We start from the raw sequence: 22,350 nt of genomic DNA, 5'->3' as shown, positions 1-22,350 counted from the left end.
CAAACCAACAAAACTCAACCAGCTAAGTCATTAAAATCCCTCTAAAAACTGATCCAGATCAACATTTAAGCCGTTTAAGTGTATGATTTTTGAGATCTCTAATCTTATGCAATGCCAGTACTTTTGTGCATTCTCCTGGAGCCCGAAAACAATAAGGCAATTAATCAAATTATATTTGACACGCCGGGAACACAAACAAACCGAATTGGCAAGCCCCGTTTCGAAGTCAGTTTGCAATATTTCAGCGGGCAGATTAACAGACCTGAGGTCCTAAGACAAATTATCCACCAGGGACACGTTCGCACACAGGAACAGTTTATTGTTTGCTTTTTTTTGCTGAAATTCTATTAACCTCAGCGTCAATAAGCGGCTTAGATGGGATTTACCTGAAACTGATCAGGATTCGAAATTGAGAAGGAACCGAAAACGGGCACGTTCGACTTTCTGTGGACGCCTGCGCAGCTGGCGAAAAAGAAAACCTCATTCAAAATGGCAAATTCAAAGGCAATTCACACTCGTTCGTCAATTGCTGGAAATTGACTTTGGGCGCGTACTTAGACAAAGGTGAAAATACTGGAGAAAACTCACCGGAACTGTGCGGAAGTTCATCCGATTGCCTTTTATTTGATGGTGAAACGTGCCGGGTTCAATGGGTTCCATGAGTAAGCAGAATTCGCACAGTGTATGCCACCCATTCTTCTGGCATTTGATCTACGATCCCAAGTCTCCTCCATGAATATCACGTAATACGGCGGCTGTTTGCTGAGCTGCCGCTAATGGCTCGTCTAGGTAATTATCGTCGGTATGCTAATGGCGTTTTGAACGGACTCGCCCCCCCTCAAAAAGAGTTACCGATACCGATTGTTTGCCATTGCACTCGCTGTTAAAGCATGATTAATGTGGGTGCCCCATTAGATGCGAGTCAACAATGGCAGTTCGGTAGTTGCAACAGTCAGTATCCGGACTCCAGACTCCAGAGTCATTAGCCAGTCTCAGTTCAATGAGTTGCGGATAATGTCTAGATGTGCCATGATAGTTTTAGTGGAGGAGTGAGACCACTGGGAAGATACTCTCCATTGCAGTCGGGTTCTTAACTCAATGAACGTTGAGATATTCAAGTAAATTTGAGTAAAAATACGATTCATAATGGGAGTTAATGATTCCATTTTTGATTTTGCAGCGTGAGAGCCTTTAAAAAGTATTTGTGTGTTACCTTCGAACTATATAATAGAAGGCTTGGAAAAACCATTGTTTTGAAGAGTTAACTGTCATTATAAAATTATTAAATATTATTAAATCGGCTAAAAACCTTGGATTCAAATTCAAGAATAATTTCAATTAGCTTTCTTTAAACCCATATTCTACCTTACATTATATTAATAACATTTTTATCTCATTACTCACGCTTCCATCTCCAGCTTCCATTATTTCAATGTCTACTTGTTGCATTCAGACTCTTGCCCCATTCATACCACCTTGGAGGGCATTCATAATTTAATGATATTTATTGTTATTGGCCAACACCCCCGATTTCCTCTCGCTACAACCTGCTTCGATTCCATTCATGGCCTGTCCAATGTTTTCTACTCATATGCTCACTTGATTGACAGTTAATCAATCTTTCGTTTTTAGTTTGATTCTTTTCACACATTCCCCTATTCTTGGGTGACGTTTTCGCCTCTCCTTCTCCTTTCACTCGTCCATTCATTTGTCTGCACCTTGTTGGCCAGAAATACTTTCGAGTTAATCCTTTTGACTTTGTCCGTTTGACGGATTGTCGTTTGACTGACTGACTGACTGACCGGATTGACGGACTGACCGGATTGACTGCATGCGAGGAGTGTCTAAAGCAGATTTCCGGTCTGTAATTGTTATGAGTTTTAAGCCCTGAGAATCGATTCTTAATTCCCTTGTAGGTGTTGGCTGATCGGATTTTTTCGTAAAATTCTTCTGCAATCCTGGTCTCTTTTTGTACTCTAAGACCATTTTTGTATATGCCTATTCTCCCATTCCATACAAATTTCTCCCTTCAGAAAACCAGACAATTTTTAATTCAAGTTGACCATTTCTATTTAAAGCGCGACTGTGTTAAAATATAATCAAATTTTTTAAGATAAAAAATTAAATATATTTATTTACATAAATATTTATAAAGTAACAATTTGTTATCTTTACCCCATAGTTTCCCTTTTAAAAATAAAAAACTACCCTTGAGAACATTACTTTTATACTTTTCCTTGCATTTTATTTTTTATCAATTCGAAATAATTAAAATTACAATTTAATTTAAATACATTTTACATATAATTTACCGCAATAGTTAATCATCATGTCTTGCGTCTGTATCATGATCAATATTGTGAATATTGTTGCGCAATCTCAGTTAGCATAGTTAATAGTTTATATATATATATTTAATTGTATGAACTAAGGTCGGTTCTAATGCACGAAATTACATTAAAGTTAGGGATTAGTAACTAAACATACAGTATGTAATAAATTCAGTTTAGTTTTTGTGCCAGTGCCTCAACTCCCTACGATCTGCTTACCAATTAGCGACGTTAATTAAGCTTCATGTTAAATTTAATCTTTAGGAAATTAACATAAATATTTACACACCTAATGAACAAAGTGGGGAAATTAGTCCGAGAGTAAGAGAGGAAAAATGAAGTCTTCAGAAGACGGTAAAGTGGCAAAACCTTAAAACTCGAACCCAAATTACTTCTAGCTGCTGCTGCTGCTGCTGCTGCTGCTGCTGCTTTTGCGGCTTCTTATGCTGGGCTTTCTAGCTAATTAGCTGGCGCATTGAAATTTATCCTAAGTGTATTCCATTCGATTTCATTGCGAGTCCATGTCCGCGCATAGTTTGTAAATTCGTTTTAATGACGATAATTATCCGGCTGCTGTTGCGAGGACCCGGAGCTGTTGCTGCGACATCTTTTGTTCTGGACCGGGGACTCTCCCATATCGAGGCTTTCGTTATCGCTGTCCATTGTCTCGCTGCAGTCGCCATCGTTGTCGCCACCCATGTCATCCTGTTTCCGCTTGGCCGTGGCCATTTCCGCCGCATGCCGTTTGCGCCACTTGGTGCGACGGTTCTGGAACCAGACCTGCAAATAACCCAAAAGAAATACGCTTTAGTGGGGCTCTCAAGTTTTAAATCGAAAGTTCTCTGCATGTGTAATTAGGCGAGTCACATTGTCAAAGTCATTAAGTCGGGGGGCGAAGGCCCGGCAACAGCCCATAAGTCGCATCATCAACGCCGGTTAACCCTCAATTAAGACAATATTAAGCCCTGGGCAGCCCAAATGGCGAAATGTAGCCCGGCAGCAACAGCAACAGCAGCAGCAGCAGCAACAGCAACAGCAACAGCAACAGCAACAGCACGGCAGCAACATCAACGGCACGGCAGCAACACTGCTGTGTTTCAGCGGCAAAAACTATGCACAAAACCATGACTAACGTCTTTGGCTGCGCTTCATTTTGCCGGCCTCGTTTGCCTCGCTCTGTGGCAACATATGTTGGCCAAAATCCTCCTCCCCTTTCCCCATCATCCCACTCCATGGCCCATGGCTGTTTAAAAGGGGGATTCACCACGCAAGTCCCAGCACGTTTTCCAGCTTTCCGCTCTTGCCTGCGGAGGCGAGCTCCGACTCAAAATCGGCATAATTTCTACATTTGCCTGATGATGGAGCAGATTTTGGGTAGCTGTTTGCAGTTAGAATCATTAACAAAGCGTATAAATAGGCACTTAATGTAAGAGTTCTGTTCTCCACTGGATTTTGGAACCAGATTTCAAAATATGAATGGAAAAGATAAACAAATTTTTGTTGTTGAATAGATTTTTGTTCTGAGGTGAATTTTATTTAAATGGTTTTAGTTACTAATGTACTTTGTAATTTAAAGAAATCTTTGAATTTTTTATTTAATATTGACAAGTAAATATTTAAATCTTAAAAGTTCTTAGGAAAGAGATGAGCACAATTGCTCTTGTAATATTTAAATATAATTGCTTGTACTCTGAATGACTATTGAAAATATAAATATATTTAAGCTCATATTCCAAGCTAAATTCCCTTACGCAAGAGATTAATTTAATTAACTTAATTACCTATCCCAGACTGTCATAACCATTTTCGTAAAACATTTTCTCGCACCCGTAACAAATTCAACGCCGAACCCAACAACCCAAAGGTGCAATTAAACCAGATACAGAATAATTTACAACTTCATTTGCACATTTGTGTAATTATTATTTGCAACATTATGCGAAATAAAAATACAATTAATATTTTCCGTGTGTTACAAGCCGCAGAGTAGAGCGCAGAGACAGAGTTTTCCAGTGTCTTGGCCCTCGGAAAAACAACAGACAGCCAACGGCAGCAACAACAGCACTAGCTGGCATCATTAAGGCTGCTTTTCATGGTCATTATTTTTTGGTAACATCTGTGTCCATGTTGTTACGGGATTTGCCACTGAGCCATGGGCAAAAAGGAAAACTGAGCTTGGAACAAGTGGCTGGCTTTCTGGCATTTTCCCTTTTCCCTCGCTCCCTTTCCCACTCGATTTTCCACGTCTCCATTTCCCATTTTGTCGTCATCATAACGATGGTGTATGCGTCATCTAGCACCCACTAAAGCATAGTTGATGTTGCAACGACAACAGATTGCTGACTGTTAAGGAAATATTCAAGTCCTGGATCCTGAAAACCTGAGTGGCCAATAGAAAAGTAGTTTTTCGAGCAAGCTAATTCTTAAATAAATATTTAAAGAGCAATATAAACATTTCTTTTAGCAATTTACTTACTTATTACTGAATTTTGTACAGACTTTAGTATTTTTGAGATAATGTGTTGTAATAGAATTTTCTAATTCTTTTGTTACTTTAAATATGAACTACTAATAGTTTGGTTTAAGCAGGCTAACATAAAAAATCAATTTGTTTATTTTTTCCTTTCGTTTAACCTTTTGTTGTATAACTCCTATACTTTTAATGGATTTTTTAGGACGATCGTTGGTTTTGATTTCTTGAATCATACCCAACTGAAATTTCACAACTGTTTGCAACACTTTTATGGCCAGCATATCGAATATCAGCTGAGAACTTAGAAGCCGCCTTGACAGGAACCGACAGATAGATAGCCAAATGGCTGTTGCAGAAGATGGTCAAGGGAGCCGAACAATATTTATGACAGCCAACATGTCAAAGTCAATCAAATATTGTGGCAATCAATTTGACTTGGTCGCGTTACGCTTCGATTTCGGATTGGGATTTATTTATTGCGGCAGGAGCAGCATAGCAGCACCTCCGAAAAGGGGGAAAAAACGTGTAGAGCCCTCAAACAAAAGGAAAACGTTATAAAACATATTCCATTTTGGCACCACAGCGGGAGTCCCTGTTTTCTGGCCATCCGTCAGGTGGGCCCTCAGATAAGGATAAAAAGTGTTATGTAAATTTCGTAGAACGGACGGGATGTCAAAACCAAACCTTCAGCGTGGTGCCCTCAAAGCGAAATATATGACTCTTTGGGCAAATTGGAAATTTATTTGTTTACGCGTCCTGTGCGGGGGATACTTAAAAGTCATGAAAATTTACAACATGGCTGTGCACACCGATGGCCAATTCTGGTGCCTTTTTGGTAACTGGTAACATCGACATCTGACAAGTTGGCTCCTACCTCGCTCACCTTTTTTTTCCTATTGGTCCACAGAATTTTTTATTTATTTATTTTAGCCAGCGAATGTGTGTGTGTTTTGTAGTTCTGGCTCGTAAATTTCCGAATCCGTATAGCCGGCTCGCCCTCGCTCTTTATATGGGTTCGCTTTTCGTATTTATGTGAGTTTGTGATTTATTTGATTTTGTATTTCGAAGCCATAAACTTGAGGCCAGCTCAGGGTTTGAGTCATAAAAATGCATTTGGTTTTTGGCTTTTTTTTTTTTGAGATATTTGACTAATTGTTCGGCAACTCTAGAAATCGTCTTCAGCGCTTATGTAAATTACTGGGTAAACCCATTCATTAACACACAATCAAATCCATTAGTCGACCACAATAGAATTCTTCCTCATCACCGAAAAAAATCAATTAGACATTATTCCCTATTTCTGTCATAAGTTTTTATGAACCGGCCCATTGTCATCTGGTTGGCCCGTCAGTTTTCGTCAGTTGCCCATTGTCATTGCCAAACTGTCACTTCTGACAGTCGCCCCGAATTGGATTTAATCCATAAGCTTTCATTATTCCGGTGCTAATTATGCGGCCCGATCTTTGTCTCCTCAAAAGTAACAGATCATAAAATGCCATTTTAGCCATAATAAAATATTGTTTTCATCAACAGCCAATAGCTTTTAGCTATATTCCTAAAAATGTTCTTTTATGACAGCTGAAAATGGATAATTTCCTAGAAACTGGTGTTGTGGTATGCTAAAAGCTTCAAATAAACATTAAATTGTTTTTTGATTAAAGTCATTTACAAGTCAATTTTTAAAAGATTGTTAATTATAAGTAAACAAGGCTTTGAAGTTTGATATAAAAGTTTTAATAACTTTGTCATAAAACAGAAAAATACAAATACCATTTAGTTAAGTTCAATAATATTTCTAAAATACGCTATTTAAGTATGGAAGCCAATAACTTAGTTAAATATTTCATCACATGAAAATACCCCATAATTGCTTATACCCATATTTAACTAATTCCCAAAATTATCTTTTGCTTTAAGCCAATTACATCCAATGGAAACTCCTACTTTCCATGTTTATCGTGCTCTTTGCCATTATTTCTATCCACCTACTATTTGCAAAACAATCCCAACCAAAGTGTTTACATACATTGACTGAACAATCAGGACCGAAAATGCCATTACATTTATGCAAAACAAGAGAGAAGTGCGGGCAAAAATCACGAAAAAGCTATAACAAAAAAACATGCAATAATTTTATTGCCCGGAGTGGACCTCCTAACTATGCCCCCACACATGGACTGTCATTAATAATGGCCACAGACGCTATAATTCACCCGGGGGCGGAGGGGGCGTGGCAGTGGACGCCCCCCCACTCATAAGAGCGTACAAAATGGCGACCATTTGCATTAAATGATTGCTAAAACGAAGGACGAAAGGAGTTGCTCTCGCTCTTTCGACGTCTGCGTCCAAAAACGGTTTTAATTATGATAACAGCGCAATTATTCTTGTCAAGATCATTTGACCAACCACCCACATGCACTGCGAGAAAAATGTCTAAGCTTCTTGACCTATAAAATGTCTCAAATTAAAAAATTATCTTTGAAAATTAAGTATTTAGTAAAAAAAACAAAAAAATATTTAATACAATAAACGGACTTATCAACTGTTTTTACTTTTGAAAAATGGAAATTTTTTTAATATTTTTTCGGTTTGGTTCAGAGAACCATATGCAAAAAAAGGAACCATCAAAAAATTTCATAATTTGCTTTGAAACCACATAGACAGTGAATGTTTTAGAAAAATATCTTAATTATATCTTCCTGTGTACTGGCCACTTTGCATTTTGTCTGTCTGTCATAATTTGACTTGGTTTTTGGAGGCGGCTGTTGTCCAGCTTCTGCCTTTTTGTTTGTCAATTTGCATACTATCATCGTCATGGCTGTTTTTCATCTGGCTCTGACTAACACACACTGGCACACATGCACGCACACTAATTGAATATGTATGAAGCTGGCAGGATGCCCGTCGTTGTCGTTGGCGTTGTTGTTGTCGTTGTAGTCGTACTGACCACGTCCCTCTGCATTTTGTGCCATCCCGGGTCCAGAATTTAATTTACACTCACCCAAAAGTCATGCAGTCATTTGGCATGTCTATCAGAGAGATGAGTTGAGACAGAGCGGAAAAGCGGGGAAAATGGGTGAAATTTGGGGCCGAACTCCACCCCAAAATCCTACAGCTTCCATCCATCTCCCCGTCCATTTGTACTCGTCATCAGCGCATTCCCCATCCTCCGCTCCCTTTCGTCCTGTTTAGTCCTTAGCACAAAATGACGCATATTTAGCTGCAGCTCAAGCCATCAATCCCGAATGTTCATCTATCTATCTCTATCTCTGTTCCCTTGCTGTCGCTGTCTCTGTCTCTGTCTCCGTCTGCCCTGTGCCTCATTCTTTGGCAATTAATCATTTTTCCTCATCATAAACGTGATTTCTTTTCCACTCCTGATTGCGCCCAGTTGTGTGGCGAGAAAAGGTTTTCGTTTTGGGGGAAAGAATGGGGATGAGGGTGGTGTTGCACAAATGAGGCAATCATGTCCTTCTAATCAGGATATCCGTTTGGGAAGGAATGTTCTATGATAGTCAAGCACTTAGGTAGAGTAACACCATGTAAGAGTTTTAATTTAAATTTAAAATGACTGATGATAATTCTTTTTCTTTAAAAACATCTTATTTGTGAATAATAAACACGATTGATTGTTTCTAAATTTAAATTTAAATCATCCAAAAAATTTAATATTTTAATAAAAAAAAATAAAAATAATGTTTTTAAGTCAAAAATAAGGTTGCCGAAACCCGCTTTGCAGGACTCTAACTTTTCTCGGCTTTCTTCTTCGTAACCCACTGTTTTTTGGCGATTTTAAAACCCACCGCAAACCAATTAACTTGCCCGGCTTACAACTAATTCAAGAGTTACAAGGCCAGCGGGACAGAACCCACAGCTCAGATACAGATACGCGGCGAAAGATACAAAATCCCGGACGACACACGCGGCGAAACCACGGAAAATGGACCATGACACGTGCGTTTCCCCGGGTCGGATTACAACAAAAGTTGATGACAACAAATTTGACGACACAAAGGATTTATTTGTTGATAACATTTCCTTCTTTTTTTCGTGCACGGGCGGAAAAAGAGGAACTTTAAAATGGTGCTTTATGCGGGGTTGCTGCGAGGATAACACATTGCACTAAGCCTTTAGGACGCGGTCCTCGGGGAATGGGGACCATCGAGACCCATTGGCGCCATTTTGTATTTCGGGGTAAGGCCGAAATCCACGAGATTTGCCTTTCAATAAAAATGCAAATTTGTCAGAAAAGTCAGGGGCAAAACAAGCGGAGTTCTGCTTACTTCTTCTGTCTACCTTTTCGGAGTAAGTTTCTTTTTTTGTTTCGTTTGGGTCCGGGTTGATTGCCTCATACGCCATTTTTATGAGTTTTTAATTTGCATTTACCAAGGGCCAGGGGCCCTGTGAGTTCATATTTGCTTACCTTAACCTGCGACTCGGACATTCCTAAGGCATATGCGAGCTTGGCACGCTCTGGACCGGCCAGATATTTGGTTTGCTCGAATGTCTTCTCAAGGGCGAAGATCTGCTGACCACTGAATGTTGGGCGGGTGTGTTTCTTCTTGCCATCCTTGTCGTTCGATGGATGATGTTGATGCGATTGAGATAGATTGGCGGACACTGAAAAGGTTGGAAATCACAAATAATTATTTTAATTAAATTTAAAGACTTGTTCATTAACTATAGTTAAATTGAATGAGTTCTAATAATCAAATGGTTGTTGATAGACACAATTTTCTAATATAGAAATTTTTTTTTTTCTCTGTAAGACCTCCTTAATATCTAATTAAATTCCTCACCTCTGCTTTCAATAAGTATAATGACCCAAAACTTTTCGAATTTCCTGAATTTAAACACTTTGAGTACCTTGTTTACAAGCATTGCTCAAAATGTATACATTGCGTCTCCCCAAAAACTGTTATTATGAATTGTATAATAATGTCGCCGTGAAGATGTGGACAAAGTTGTTTAGCGCATCCTGGGGTGGTTGGCAAACGGTTTCCTTGTTGCGGCAGAAAAGTTTTATGACATTTATTAATTGTTTACGAGGCGACAGCTGCTAATTTGAGAATAAACTTTTGCGACAAAGGCCCTGGAAAAGGTGTTTAGGGGTTGGCAACTAAAAAGAGAAGACTTTTGAAGCCTGCGAAATATTCGTGTAACTTATATTTAGCTATTGTAAGTACTCTTTGAATTTGAAAACATTCACAACAAGGTTACACTAATTCTAGTATCCCACCAAATACTGTTAAACATGACTAATATTATTTCGCCAGCCGAAAAATAATTGCACACTAATTACAATTTGGCAACAAAATGAATGTACGAAGGACCCAACTGAAAAAAATCCCTATACACACGTTTGCCCAATTAACAAACCGAAATTGACCACAGCAATTTATGGTACAAGAAAGACGAAGACCAAAAAGAAAACTTTTGCCGTCGAGGGTCGTCGGAGCCTTCATTAAAATCAATTAGCAAAAGCGACGACGACGACAGCGAGAGGCCAATAAAAGCGGACCAAAAACAGCACGCCCATCCGGCGGTCACGCCTCCACTCCAAAAGGGGCGGTTTCACGGGCGTAGGCGGGGAGGGGGGCTGTTGCCCGGGGATACGTGCCCAGTTGGCTCGTAAAGTCAGTCAAGTGGACATGGAGGGTGGTAATAAAATTAAACGGTAGCCGTGGGATTGAGAAAAGGGAGTGGGTGGTGGTGGTGGTGTTCTGTGTGTGTGCTTTCAATTAATGTCACCCCATTATTAAATGATCCCTAATTATGTGAAATGATTTAACTAAATATGCACAACGCAGAACCCAAAAGGGGACAGCGGCTGGAGGGGGAAATGAGGTTTTGGTAAAAGGTAAAGCCGCAGCCAGCCGTTGTCCTTAAAAGGGTGGTACTTTTTTGGGCTGCATTGGTCTGAAACTTTGTGTCCCTTTATGATACTTTGGTGCCATTTGTGCAAAATTATTAATTTAAATTGTTATTTCTAGCAGCTTTCATATAGATAAGGATATTTTTTATTTGGGTTAAGCCCTGCACTTTGAAAAATTAAATGAAATGGGAGGATGTAAGTTCTGGTAGAGACAGGGATTGTAATTAAACGCCATGCGTTAAACTTATAAAAAGATAATAAACACAAAAGGGCTTTACATTTAGAGAATATGGCATGTGGAAAAATATAATTTAAATAATTTTTGCCATTGAAATAATTTTTTAGTGTGTGAATTCTCGTAACGAATTCTGGTTATGACTTACGAGATTTTTATTATTATTTTTATAAACTATATTAAAGTATTAAACTTCCAAAAACGGTTTATTTCATTAATTTCTATTTCCATGTCAGCTGCTACTCTGGCCCACTTTTGTAGCCATGTTCGAATTATGAAAACAAAATGCCTTTCGAAATAAAAATGTGTGTGACATTAAATTTATAGGTTTTTATTTTTTTTTTGTTTTTCGCAGACAATTCTGGAGCTTAACAAGACTTGTCAATAAAGGGGGATAGGATGTTCGAGGGTAGCTCCCGCGGACTTTCGCTTTGAATGGGGTTCCGCCATGTAACAAGCGTAATCCCTTGCAAGAAAAATTGTAGCAGTGATAATTTTTTTATTCTCTTTCGGTATAGCTATCTCTCTCGCTCAGCCGCGATGCTCGACGATTGGCAGCTGCGTCCTGCAAGGACCCTCATAAATAACCGACAAATATGAAGCGTTTATTTGCTCATGTCACGGCCCTCAAACGCAATGCAATGAAATGGAAATGGAAAAGGCCACCCCTGCCCCCTTTTACGCCCCTCCTCACGCCCCTGTGTTCTTCGTCCTGAGGCAGCGGCAGTTGTCTATAATCGCATAAGTCACCCTGTTGGCATCGCTGCATTTGCACTTTTTCCCCCAACACTCGAATGGTTTTACTTTTCTATACACTTTTTTTGTGTTTTTCTTCAATGCCAATATTTTTACGGCATTAATTTTTTTTTTGGTCATTCCTTGGCGGGGTGGCAATGGTAACCAAAGCCAAGGTGGGCGTGTGCTGTTTTGTGTAAATGTTTCCCTTATTGAAAACATTAAAACGTCATTTATTATCGGGCGTGATGGCAAAAAGAAGGAGCAATTCACGCTGGAGTGAGTTTAGCGAGACAATCGTTAACACCAAATGTTGATAGATCATCATATAAAATCATAAAGCTGGAAGATGTTTTGATTGAAAAATTTGGCAAAAAATACATATGTGTTCGCTTAAAGATAAGACAAATTTAAGAGTTGAGTCTTAGGAATCATTATCCCTTAATTAGGCAGATCTAAAGTTTTTCTCAAATATGATTTTCCTTAAAATTATTATTATACATAAAATTTGTTTCCAATGTTTTCGGCTTATGCTGTATCTAATATTATTTTCAACAATTGTTGACTTTACTTTACCAAAACAAGCACATTTGTTTTAAAAATATCTAAGTCATAAATATTTGAATGTTTGAAGAAAACCATAAAAATAAATGTTTGTTATTTGGGTTTTTTATCTTAAACGGGAATCCAATAGTGATTCGCAAAACTTGTTGGACCATAAAACTCTTTATTAAACATTTCCATTGAAAAATGACCAACGAATCAAAAGGACTGTCTTTATTATAAATCTTTGTCTACAGCAGCTTTTTCATTTCCACTACTCGAAAGTTCTTCTCACGTTGATATAACAATCTTGTAAAATGTTTATGCCAATCTGGTTGTTGAGCAGTAAACTGCTCGCACACCAGTTGGGGCGGATAATCCGCACCTTTTTATATACCCCAGGTAGTTGGTGTATGGGCTACATATATATAGGTGGGATGGTCGGTTGCCTCATTAAGTGGCACTGCCGCCATCCCTGTCTGGTCCTTGTGTCTTGTGCGGTGTTTTATGGCCTGTTTTATGCCCGATTATATGCTTAAAGCACAACTTTTACAGGGGCACAACGAAGGGGCGGCGAAAAATTCCAGAGGGGATGACACAGAAAATGCCACTTGAATTTTAATTAAACGCAACAGCTAGACAGGCTCGTGCCATCTCTTTCTTCTGTCTTCATTAAGCTTAATGAGTTGTGTCAAATGCAGACTGCGGTTTCTCTTTTTGTCCCGCTCTGAATTTACGATTCTTTCCCTCTCGTCCTGTATTTACTTTTTATGCTAAAGTTAATTATTTCATTAGCAGAATGCGGTTACATGCTTTATTTTATTGTGTCTTTTAATGAATAATAAGCTACTCAGGAGGTCAACGAGTTCAAGGGAATGGAACATTTTTGTCAAGAAGCTGTGGCAACATATTAAATTAAACATAATTTCGATTTACTGAAGGAGACTTCGAATTAAAGACCAGGTTTTTGTAACAATTTAATAAAGAGACTTAAAAGATTTTATATTTGAAAAGTTCAAATTTTTAATATATGATTTTGATTTTGATGATTTTTTTGATTAATAAATATTTTGATAACAAAATGCAGTGACACTTTTTTATTATCTTGCTTTACTATACTTTATTTAGTATCTAGCTTAAAAATTTCTATTGCGTACTAACCAATGAATAATTTTGCCATTTGAACAATCTTTTATATCTGCACAGCGATAACTAACCTACTCCACTATTTACCTCGCTGATAAGTAAAGTTATGCAAACAATATTCATTTCCCCTATCAACCGTTATGTAAGTCAACTTAATCCCTTTCAATCATAATAAATAAAATTCCGCAATGAACTTGCATAAATTGAAAGCCAATAAATTGCCATTAATGAATTGCCGGGTAAATATTTATAATAAACAATAAATATAATCACAATGATAGGAACAGACAGGTGAAAATGCACATATAGACAAATAAATGAAACCTGGCTACCAAATGAAATGAAAAATTCCGGGCTTAATCAAAGAGTAAATAATGCCACCCAAAAGCTAATCAAATGCAATTGCATTATTAATAACAAATAAAATGTGTTGAAAAACAGGAGAACAAAAAATCATAGCATACTTTCGAGGGCAGGAAAACAAATTCAAATGAGATTGTGTGTGTTTGCGTGCTATGCGCACTCGCACACAGAGAAAGCAGGGAAAGCTTTCTCCCTTGTTAACATGACAGCCTACAAGCACATAAACACAAATACATACTTATATGCTGGGCTGCTCCATTTCGGGATAAAAGGAAGAAAAACTGAATAAAGTAAAACAAACCACCCCCCGCACTTTTGCTAGATAATAATGTGGCAACATATTCTCGCAGCGTCTGTGTCTGCCTTTATCTTTCTATATACATACATTATATATACAGGCAGTCTGCTTTAACATTTTGTTTTCGGCTAACGAAAGTTTTTTTCCGTCTGGGCCCACCAGCTGTCGCATCTTTGCAGCCATAAATACCGTATATACACAAATAAATAAAAAATAAATATAAGGAATGGTTGTATGTTTATGTAAATAGGGGAAATATGGCAATGTTCTACGTGGCCAAAGTTAACCAAAACAGAAATGATGTGGAAACAATGAGCCGGAGCAACTGACAATTGAAACATGTTTTTCAAATTCAATTCTATTTTATGGCTTGTTATCGTTGTCTGAGATTTTCAAATATAAAAGTATTGATTTTCATTTTGGTAACGAAAAATATATACGAAATCGAGATTGAGGTTTAGTACTTTAAGAATAAACAGTCATGAACATTTAATGTTGACATAAAACATTAAAATCTAACTTGTTAAAAGCTATATTTTTAAAGCGACAAATTAGTAAAGTACTATTCATTTCCAGTTATTTTTAATAGGCATTCATTTAAAATTTTAAGCTACGTGGGTATAACTTTTGAGTGCATTTGGTGTATAAGATAGGTAACGTTACAAGGTGCTTAATAAGGCAGAAAATTTTCATATATCCACTTTTCCAAATCTCTTAATTTCTGCTGACAATACTTAGTTACCTTTTTCTACCCATTCATCTGAGCAGTTGCTGCTCTGTTTAGCAAATCAATTAAATCAATATTTGCTTAATGTTGCCCACAGAGCTACCAAAAGCGTGAAAATTCCTTGGCAACTAACGACACACTTCAGAAATCAAATCGAACACAAGACAAACACAAACACAGAGTCTGTGCCACGAATCTCTCTCCCGATCGCCGACCGCCGATCCCCTGAATACAAGAAAATTGTGAACGATTTCCGACTTTTGGGCCAAGACATTTGTGCCCAGTCATGGCCGCAATTAAAAGGCAAACAGCAGCAGCAACAGCAGTAGCCCACAGCACTAAATCAAATCAATTGCCAATGCGAACCCAAAGGCGATAATGACGAGGAAGAGGGGGGGCCTTTAAACAAATAAACAATTGGGGAAAAGAGGAAAACGGGTTTCGGGCTGGTGGCACATTACTTAATGAGCTTAGCTCTCTGCCTATAAATAGATGTAATAATGAAGTAACCAGATCAGAAATCAGAAATCAGAAATCGGTTTGCCCAGTAAATTAATTTTTCATATGTGGGGTGCCATCCCAAGTCCCCGGCATCATCATCGCCATCATTATCGACTTTTGTGTGGAGTCATGCCGAAAGAGAGCTCTGCGAGCCCGCTGCTGATCGTGTTAAAGTGGTTCCTCAACACTTATTAATGAGTCGCACAATGCAACTTGCCCCCGTTGTAAGCCGCATCGGTAATCACTTGAGAAGCCCATCGCCTGATCACCGTGATCATTAGTTGGCCATTCGCTGCGCTTTGTTAACGGTTCCCCAAGATTCGATTCGATCCCCGCCTCCTGAACAGGAAGTTCAAATCGCAACGAGGTGTGCCCGCTGACAATCGTAACCAAATTACGCGCCCGATTCACTGATCTCTGATTGCACCGATCCCTTTCGAGATCAATCGATCACTCGCAAATTAACGTTTGTAAGCCGGCCACTTCCCCTCTACTTACTCGTATTGGAGAGGCGTTCGCGCCACGCGATCGGATTGGCCACCAATCCCTGAAGTCCCGGCCAGTACAGGTGCGTGCGGTCCACTATGTGTCCGGCGTGGGTCTTCAGCGGCGCCCCCTGACTTTGCGACAGATACTGGGCCATGCCCGCTGCGGCGGCGGCGATCGAGAAGCGGGGAATGCCAGCTGGTGAAAAAGTAATTGGAAAAGAAAGCATTAGTTAGTAAAAAGTGTTGCAGTCTTATCACCGAAGTTTCTCCCCACAGATGTAAAACTAAAGACGTAATCTATTAATTAAGATTATTTTCTAGTATCAACTTGGCTCTAAAGATTGTCAACAGATTACGACATAGTTTCTACCAAGTAGTATTTTCTGAATTATGGAAAATCATCCAAATGACACTAGTTGTGTGTCATATAAAAAAGAAAGAAAGAAGTTACCAATTGTCAAGCATCCTTTTAAATATAATTTATCTGTTATAGGATTCACATTGATATCAAATTAAGAACACAAGTTTTGTGTCCCTACACGCAGAGAAAAACCCCATATTAAATTAAACATTAAAATATTTGACTGTAACATTGTTTTTCAAAATATAAACTGACTTAAAGTGACCTAAATACATGTTAATGTCATTATTAACGTATTAACACATTCCAACTAAATCTATATACTACATCTATAAGATCTGATATTTAGATATTCCATTTTGTTAAACTTCCATATGTGTAAAAAGTTAAAATTCAGTAAAGTTTAAAAAAAAAAAAATAAGTCGGTATTATTTAAACATTATTATATGTATATTTAATATATATATTTCTCAAGCTAACAAAATAAAAATAAATTAGTAAGCGTTATTTATTTCCTTTATAAATATTCAAAACAAGTTATTCATATATGGTTGATGTAGCTTGACATAAAAAAACTTAAGATATATGCCGCTTCCCACTTTATCAATAATTTTAAACAGTAAACAAATAACTCCATTAATATCTTTAAATAATCAAATCAGTATTTATTTTATACACAGATTTTATTTGAAAAACTCAAAACCGATCCTATCAATCACGATTGCCAGCATAAGTAGAGAATACTTCATGATCAGTTTTATGTAATCACTAACAAAATACATACCCCATTAACTAATCCTCTCAAAAGTTTATTTCCCCTTCATGAGATTTTCGCCCAATTTGTTCTCAGCAAGCCAAAAAAGCCCACTCATGCTGAACTCATACACAAAACTGAATTTGTTTGAATTAATTAAAGGCCATTAAATAATTTGTCATAAAAAGAATGAGAGATATTTTCGGTGACCAAAGCACTTAAAGAAAAAATTGAAATATAAAAATGAACGAATCAAATCACATAAACGCCCTCGTTAAAAATAATTAAAAATGTTATGGCAAATTGTCAGCACCCTGTCGGCTGCGCCCCCTTTCAATCCACTGTCATGTCACACAATTGGTCTACATTTTTAGTGAAAAAGTCAAAAAATCAGAGACAGAGACAGAGAGGCTGAAAAACAAAATCATTTTAGTGAAACGACACAGTCACAGCACCCGTATCCCCCAGTATTGCCAACGTTTTTCGTGTGTCATTTTGATTTAATTACAAACAATTTGACAACTAATTGCTGCAACATTTAACGTTAAAACGCGTATCTCATTACGTTTTGTGGTAATTTTGCAATTGGATATTATAACCATTTGGGGTTTCGTAGAAAATGCTGTGCCCAATATCTGAAATTGGCCTGATTAGGTAAAGGGATCAGGGGGCGTAATTGCGGGGAGGGCCGCGGGTTGGGGAATGGCTTTTATTGAATCATATGGAATCATGCCAAACCGGATTCGTAAACAAAACAACAATTTTCGGTCGTTTTTGTTCGGTGGGGTAGCTCTTTTATTTTTCTGTTTGCTTTGCGGAACGAGTTTTTGAAGCATTTAAAATATTTCGCGTTTTTTTGGCGTGCATGTGTATGGTACATGCATAATATCTATTGATTCGCATTTGATATATATGTATTTTAGTGTTGCATAATAGTATGGTGAATTGATTTGGGGTCTGGGGTTAGTAAAATGTAAGTGCAAGAGGTTAGGAGGTCTTTAACAGGTTTTTAAAAAATCCTGTGTAGATCTCAAAGTCTTTACAAATGGTGGCATTTGTTTTTTTAATTTAGAAATTTTATTATTTGTTGAATAGTTTATTAAGCTCACTTAGATATCCTAATAATGTATTTCGAAATATTTGTTTAAAAATATATATAAATCCTCACTTAAGGGCCCAAGGTAAAAAGAAAACTAAATATAAACTTGCTGTTTTACTGAACTTAACTTTTTAACAATGTTTTCTTTTAAAATTGATCTTTATGACTATTTATAATTATTTGTAATGTATGTAAGACAAGTTCTGATTTAGTGATTTATAAACATAAATGTCGCTTTGTCAAGGGGACTAGCTAAGTTTAGTTATGCATGGTTTTAATTATGTTTGCTACCAAAAGTAGAAATTGGTTCACTGTATAATTGTCTATTAAATATTAAAATTAAATATGAAATCATAATATTCAACAGAATGCAAATTAGAATACATGATTTAATAATAACATATTAAATACGTGTGGAAAATATTAGATTTCAAATAGTTCCTATAGGAATTAATGCATTTTATTTGAGTTAAATGTTGTTTCAATTTAAAATAAATGTTAATTCAAATTTAGTATTTTCATATTTAAAATAACTAAAACCGCAATAGATGAAAATCATTATTTTCGCTAAATAAATATTTGATATGTTTTATTCTGATGTAAAATATTACACTCCCTTCATTATAACAAAACCTTGCCCATTACTCACCTCCTGTTAAAGCACTTAGACCCGCCGAAGTGACCGGCGGCGGTTTGGAGAGGATCGTGTCGATGCCGTGCGGATTGGGGGCTCCCTGGCTGTTGGTGTTCGTGGTCGTGGTGGAGGAGGACGAGGAACTGCCCCCGGATCCCCGATCGCTGATCAGATGCGAATTGGGGCTGTGGCCGTAGGACAGTCCATTTCCCGACGTCGACGAGCCGCCAACTCCTTGGCCCGCCTTCATTTCCGTGGTCATCGAGTGGAGGGCCGCCAGCGGGGGACCCAGGAAACTCAGCGGCAGCTTGTGATCCATCGCGTTGTTGTTGTTGCTGTTGCTGTGCAATCCCGGATTGCCCCCGTGGTTGGCGTTGTGCAGGGCCAGAGGGTTGACCCCGTGATGATGATGCTGGAACTTGGCCCGCTGGCTAGTGAGATTCTCGGGACTGTAGTCGTTCTGCGCCTGCGGCGGTGGACTGGCTGATTCGCTGGTCTGGCAAGGGTCCTCCGCGCCACTGCTCCGCTGGCTCAGGGCATACGACTTGGCACTGTCCACGCCGGGACTGGAGTTGTGCTCGTAGCGCGGCGACGGCGAGGAATCGGAGTGGAGTCGGGAAGAGGCGGGTGGCGGGGTCGTCGAGGGCGAATCCGAGTCCTTCAGACCACCGCCATGGGCCGCCTTCAGCAGCATCAGCGGACTGCTGTTGTTATTGTTACTGCTATTATGGTTGTTATTATTGTTGTTATTGTTGTTGTTGGCATACACTGCTGCCGCGGCCGCTGCACTGTGATAGTCGGCCAGCTGTTGCTGGTAGTCCGCCGCTGCCATCGCATGGGCGTGTACATCCGCAAACCCGTTGCTCATGGCCGCCGCCAAATGATGGCGCTGCGCCGCCGACGGCGGACTGCCCTGGGCGGCGGCCGCGAAGCTGTGATGCCTCATGTACGGATTGATCAGGTCCATTTCCGGTGCCTCGTGTCCGTAGTCCAGGCACTCCGGGTGCTGCTGCGGCGGCTGTCGGTAGAAGCCCGGCGGCAGGGCCAAGTTAAAGGCGGAGTTGGCGGACAGCTGGAAACTCTGGGCCAGCTGCTTGGCCGCCACCTTGGCGTCGGGCGGAGGGGGCGTGGGCGAGGGATTGCTGCTGCCACCCGACGGCGTAATGCTCAGGAATGGACTACCCAGCTTGGGATCGGTCTACGGAAAGGGCTTCACTCGGACAAGATGCTATCTTTGACCACTAGTCTCGTCAATCTTGTCTTAAGTATTTTTTGATAGTCTACCGTTGATACTTTTGATCACTAAATCTGTTTTATTCATTCCAATATTCGCCTATTTGTGATGTCGTTGCCTTAATATTTTATCGGGTATTGTTCAAGAATGCAATTCTTTTAAAATCTTTTTTTAAAATTTGTTTTTCATAGGTGGAGTAACATATAAATCGTATATATTTTAGTTGTAGCTGTATTTTTAGTCAAGTTGATCATTTATATGAAAAGCTAAGTTTTCATTCTCACAATTTTTGTTTTTAATTTTATAAGTTATTATTTAGATTTTAAGTCTGTCGTTCGTGACCAAAATATTGTTTTTTTTATATCAAAGATAATTAAATCTTTATTCACAAACACGAAACCAATTTTGCGCTACACCGAAAACTGTTTAGGTTCAGATCGTTCTTGTTTTTACAAAACAACACTTTGGATTCACCGATTTTAAGCGTGATCAGGTTACTGTTTTTGGTAACTCCGTGGCCGAGAAGTATCGGAGTGAATGAAGACCCGCGCGTGTCCGCTTGTTTAGGCCTACGACTAGCGAATGATTTGGAAATTGACTCGACTGGCCCTCAGTCGCACAATCTCAGCTTCAGTTTCACATTCAGTTTCAGTTTTGGGTACGGGTACGGGTTTTCAACCCTCCATATTCCGATTCCACTCGCAGCATCACCTACTGAGCGTGCGAGCGGGAGGGCTGTATATGGTTGGCCTGCTCGCACAGAGCTCAGTGTCTCACTCTCGCCCACAAGAGCGTTCCACAATCAGTGTAAACACGAAATGCAGACTGGAACGCAGTGGCATTGGCACAAAACGAATGGGAATTTTATTATGTACATCATTAAAATCAACTATTTCGGATTCGGATTGGAGCCTGGGACTGAAACGGGAACTTATCCTGGTCCTGGCGCTGTCTTTCGTCTCGCTCGCACCTGTTCTCCTGTCCTTTTCTGGCCACTGTATTGGTGTGGCTGAGTGCATTTTCATGGCTTTTTCTCTGGGTCTCTGGATTGTGGGTGGCCTTTTGTCGACTGCGAATTCCGTTTATTTGTTTAAAAAGCTATAAATATTGAGACGGCACCCAGCTTTTTTCGTTGGCTTTATTCATTTAAATAATTAAAAATGGTGTTGGCGATAAATGAGAGCAATAAATGTAAGCGAAAAACTAAGCGGTAATGGGAATGGTGGAGAAATGGAGTAAATAAATTTATATTTAATTGTTAAAACAGGTTGCCATAAGTTTTTAATCATAATAAATAATATTTGAGACATTCAATATCCAGTTTTTATGATAGAATACAATAAAGAATAATTTAAAGTAGTACGCATTGGCAAATATTAGAAAAAATTTATAGTTTATGTGTACAAATCACATCGTGTTAAGAAGTTTTTTTTAGTAGAATAAGTTTTGTGCTTTACTATACCAAAAATCTCCCTGAACTATGATTTACTTTCAAATGTTTATCTGCCGATTTCTCCAACCCCTTCTTTCAACGCCGAACTGAATTAATACGCTAATTAACATTTTAATATTATTATGTGCCTGTCGTTGGGTCTGAGAACGTTTAACCCACCGAAGGCTAACGATTTATATTTATGTTTATCTATATAAAAATGCCGCTGTTGATGGTGTTACACACACACACACACACACACACACACACACACTCAGTGGCAGACAGACGAGTGGTCCACATACAAATACAAAAATGCGCTTCATTTAATAATAAACTACACAAAATTTTAATTTACTCAGACAAAACGGTGAGATCTCATAGGAACGAAATGGGAAGTGCAACCGAAGGCAAGGCCACGCCCACTAAAGCCAGAGAGGGAGAGAGAATGGCGACCGCCATTGTTGAATGAGTGAACACCAGTGGGAGAGGGAGAGAGCGAAAAACCCACTCAACCGTTGAGTGAGTATCTTTATCATTTGTTGGGTTAATTTCCACCACAGCTTGTTGATTTTCGACTGTGTTCTTTATTTAATTGACTTGGCCGACCCATAAAAACGTTGGTTGCTTAAAACTTAAATACTCTTAAAAACCTTACTCATTTCTCGGTATTTATATATGTTTCTAAACAGCCCGCATCTTTGGCTTTGATCTTAAGCAAATCAATATAAATTTATGCATGGCAGAAAAACATGTCATGAAATTGTTTCTTATCGCACTTAACAGATCTCAAACGAACAACAACGAAAAAATGTACACCTAAAATATTTATTGGGCTAAAGACAAAAAATATCTAAAATAAATTTTCTTTAATAAGAGAAAGATACTTACCATACCATATACCACATAGTTTTGCTAAATGTTTACAAAATATATACTAAAGAAAACCCTGTAATACATTTTTTGAAAAAAAATAGTAATATATTTTTAAATAGTGAAATTAAGAACAATGTCAATAAATTTATCTCTGCAGCAAAAGAGTCTGTGGGCATAGTAAATTCAAATTAAAAAAATGAATGCTCTTAATACATTCCTACAAATTCTTTTTTGTAGTGTAATCAA

At 38.5% G+C, this 22,350-nt stretch overlaps 1 protein-coding gene across 1 annotated transcript; it reads right to left on the bottom strand.

The window, feature by feature from the left end:
* Positions 1 to 2,254: 2,254 nt before the first annotated feature.
* On the bottom strand, positions 2,255 to 20,366 carry LOC108143264 (homeobox protein Nkx-6.1). Its single transcript, XM_017267577.2, has 4 exons — positions 18,578 to 20,366; positions 15,725 to 15,910; positions 9,227 to 9,423; positions 2,255 to 3,110 (listed from the first exon to the last, which is right to left on the bottom strand). Exons 1-4 carry the CDS (start codon positions 19,527 to 19,529, stop codon positions 2,880 to 2,882), a joined length of 1,566 nt encoding a protein of 521 aa, XP_017123066.1. The 5' UTR covers positions 19,530 to 20,366; the 3' UTR covers positions 2,255 to 2,879.
* Between the last annotated feature and the right edge of the window lie 1,984 nt (positions 20,367 to 22,350).

This window comes from Drosophila elegans, unplaced genomic scaffold, assembly GCF_018152505.1.
Source record: "Drosophila elegans isolate 14027-0461.03 unplaced genomic scaffold, ASM1815250v1 contig_208, whole genome shotgun sequence".
Lineage (NCBI taxonomy): Eukaryota > Metazoa > Arthropoda > Insecta > Diptera > Drosophilidae > Drosophila > Drosophila elegans.
This window is presented reverse-complemented; position numbering and strand designations above follow the sequence as displayed.

Excerpts from the sequence above, each read along its gene's own strand:
- LOC108143264 (XM_017267577.2), bottom strand. The coding sequence starts at position 19,529 with ATGGACCTGATCAATCCGTACATGAGGCATCACAGCTTCGCGGCCGCC. Across the intron at positions 15,911-18,577 it reads TCTAAGTGCTTTAACAGGAG|CTGGCATTCCCCGCTTCTCG; the intron begins GTGAGTAATGGG and ends CTTTTTCACCAG. Across the intron at positions 9,424-15,724 it reads CGAACGCCTCTCCAATACGA|TGTCCGCCAATCTATCTCAA; the intron begins GTAAGTAGAGGG and ends CAACCTTTTCAG.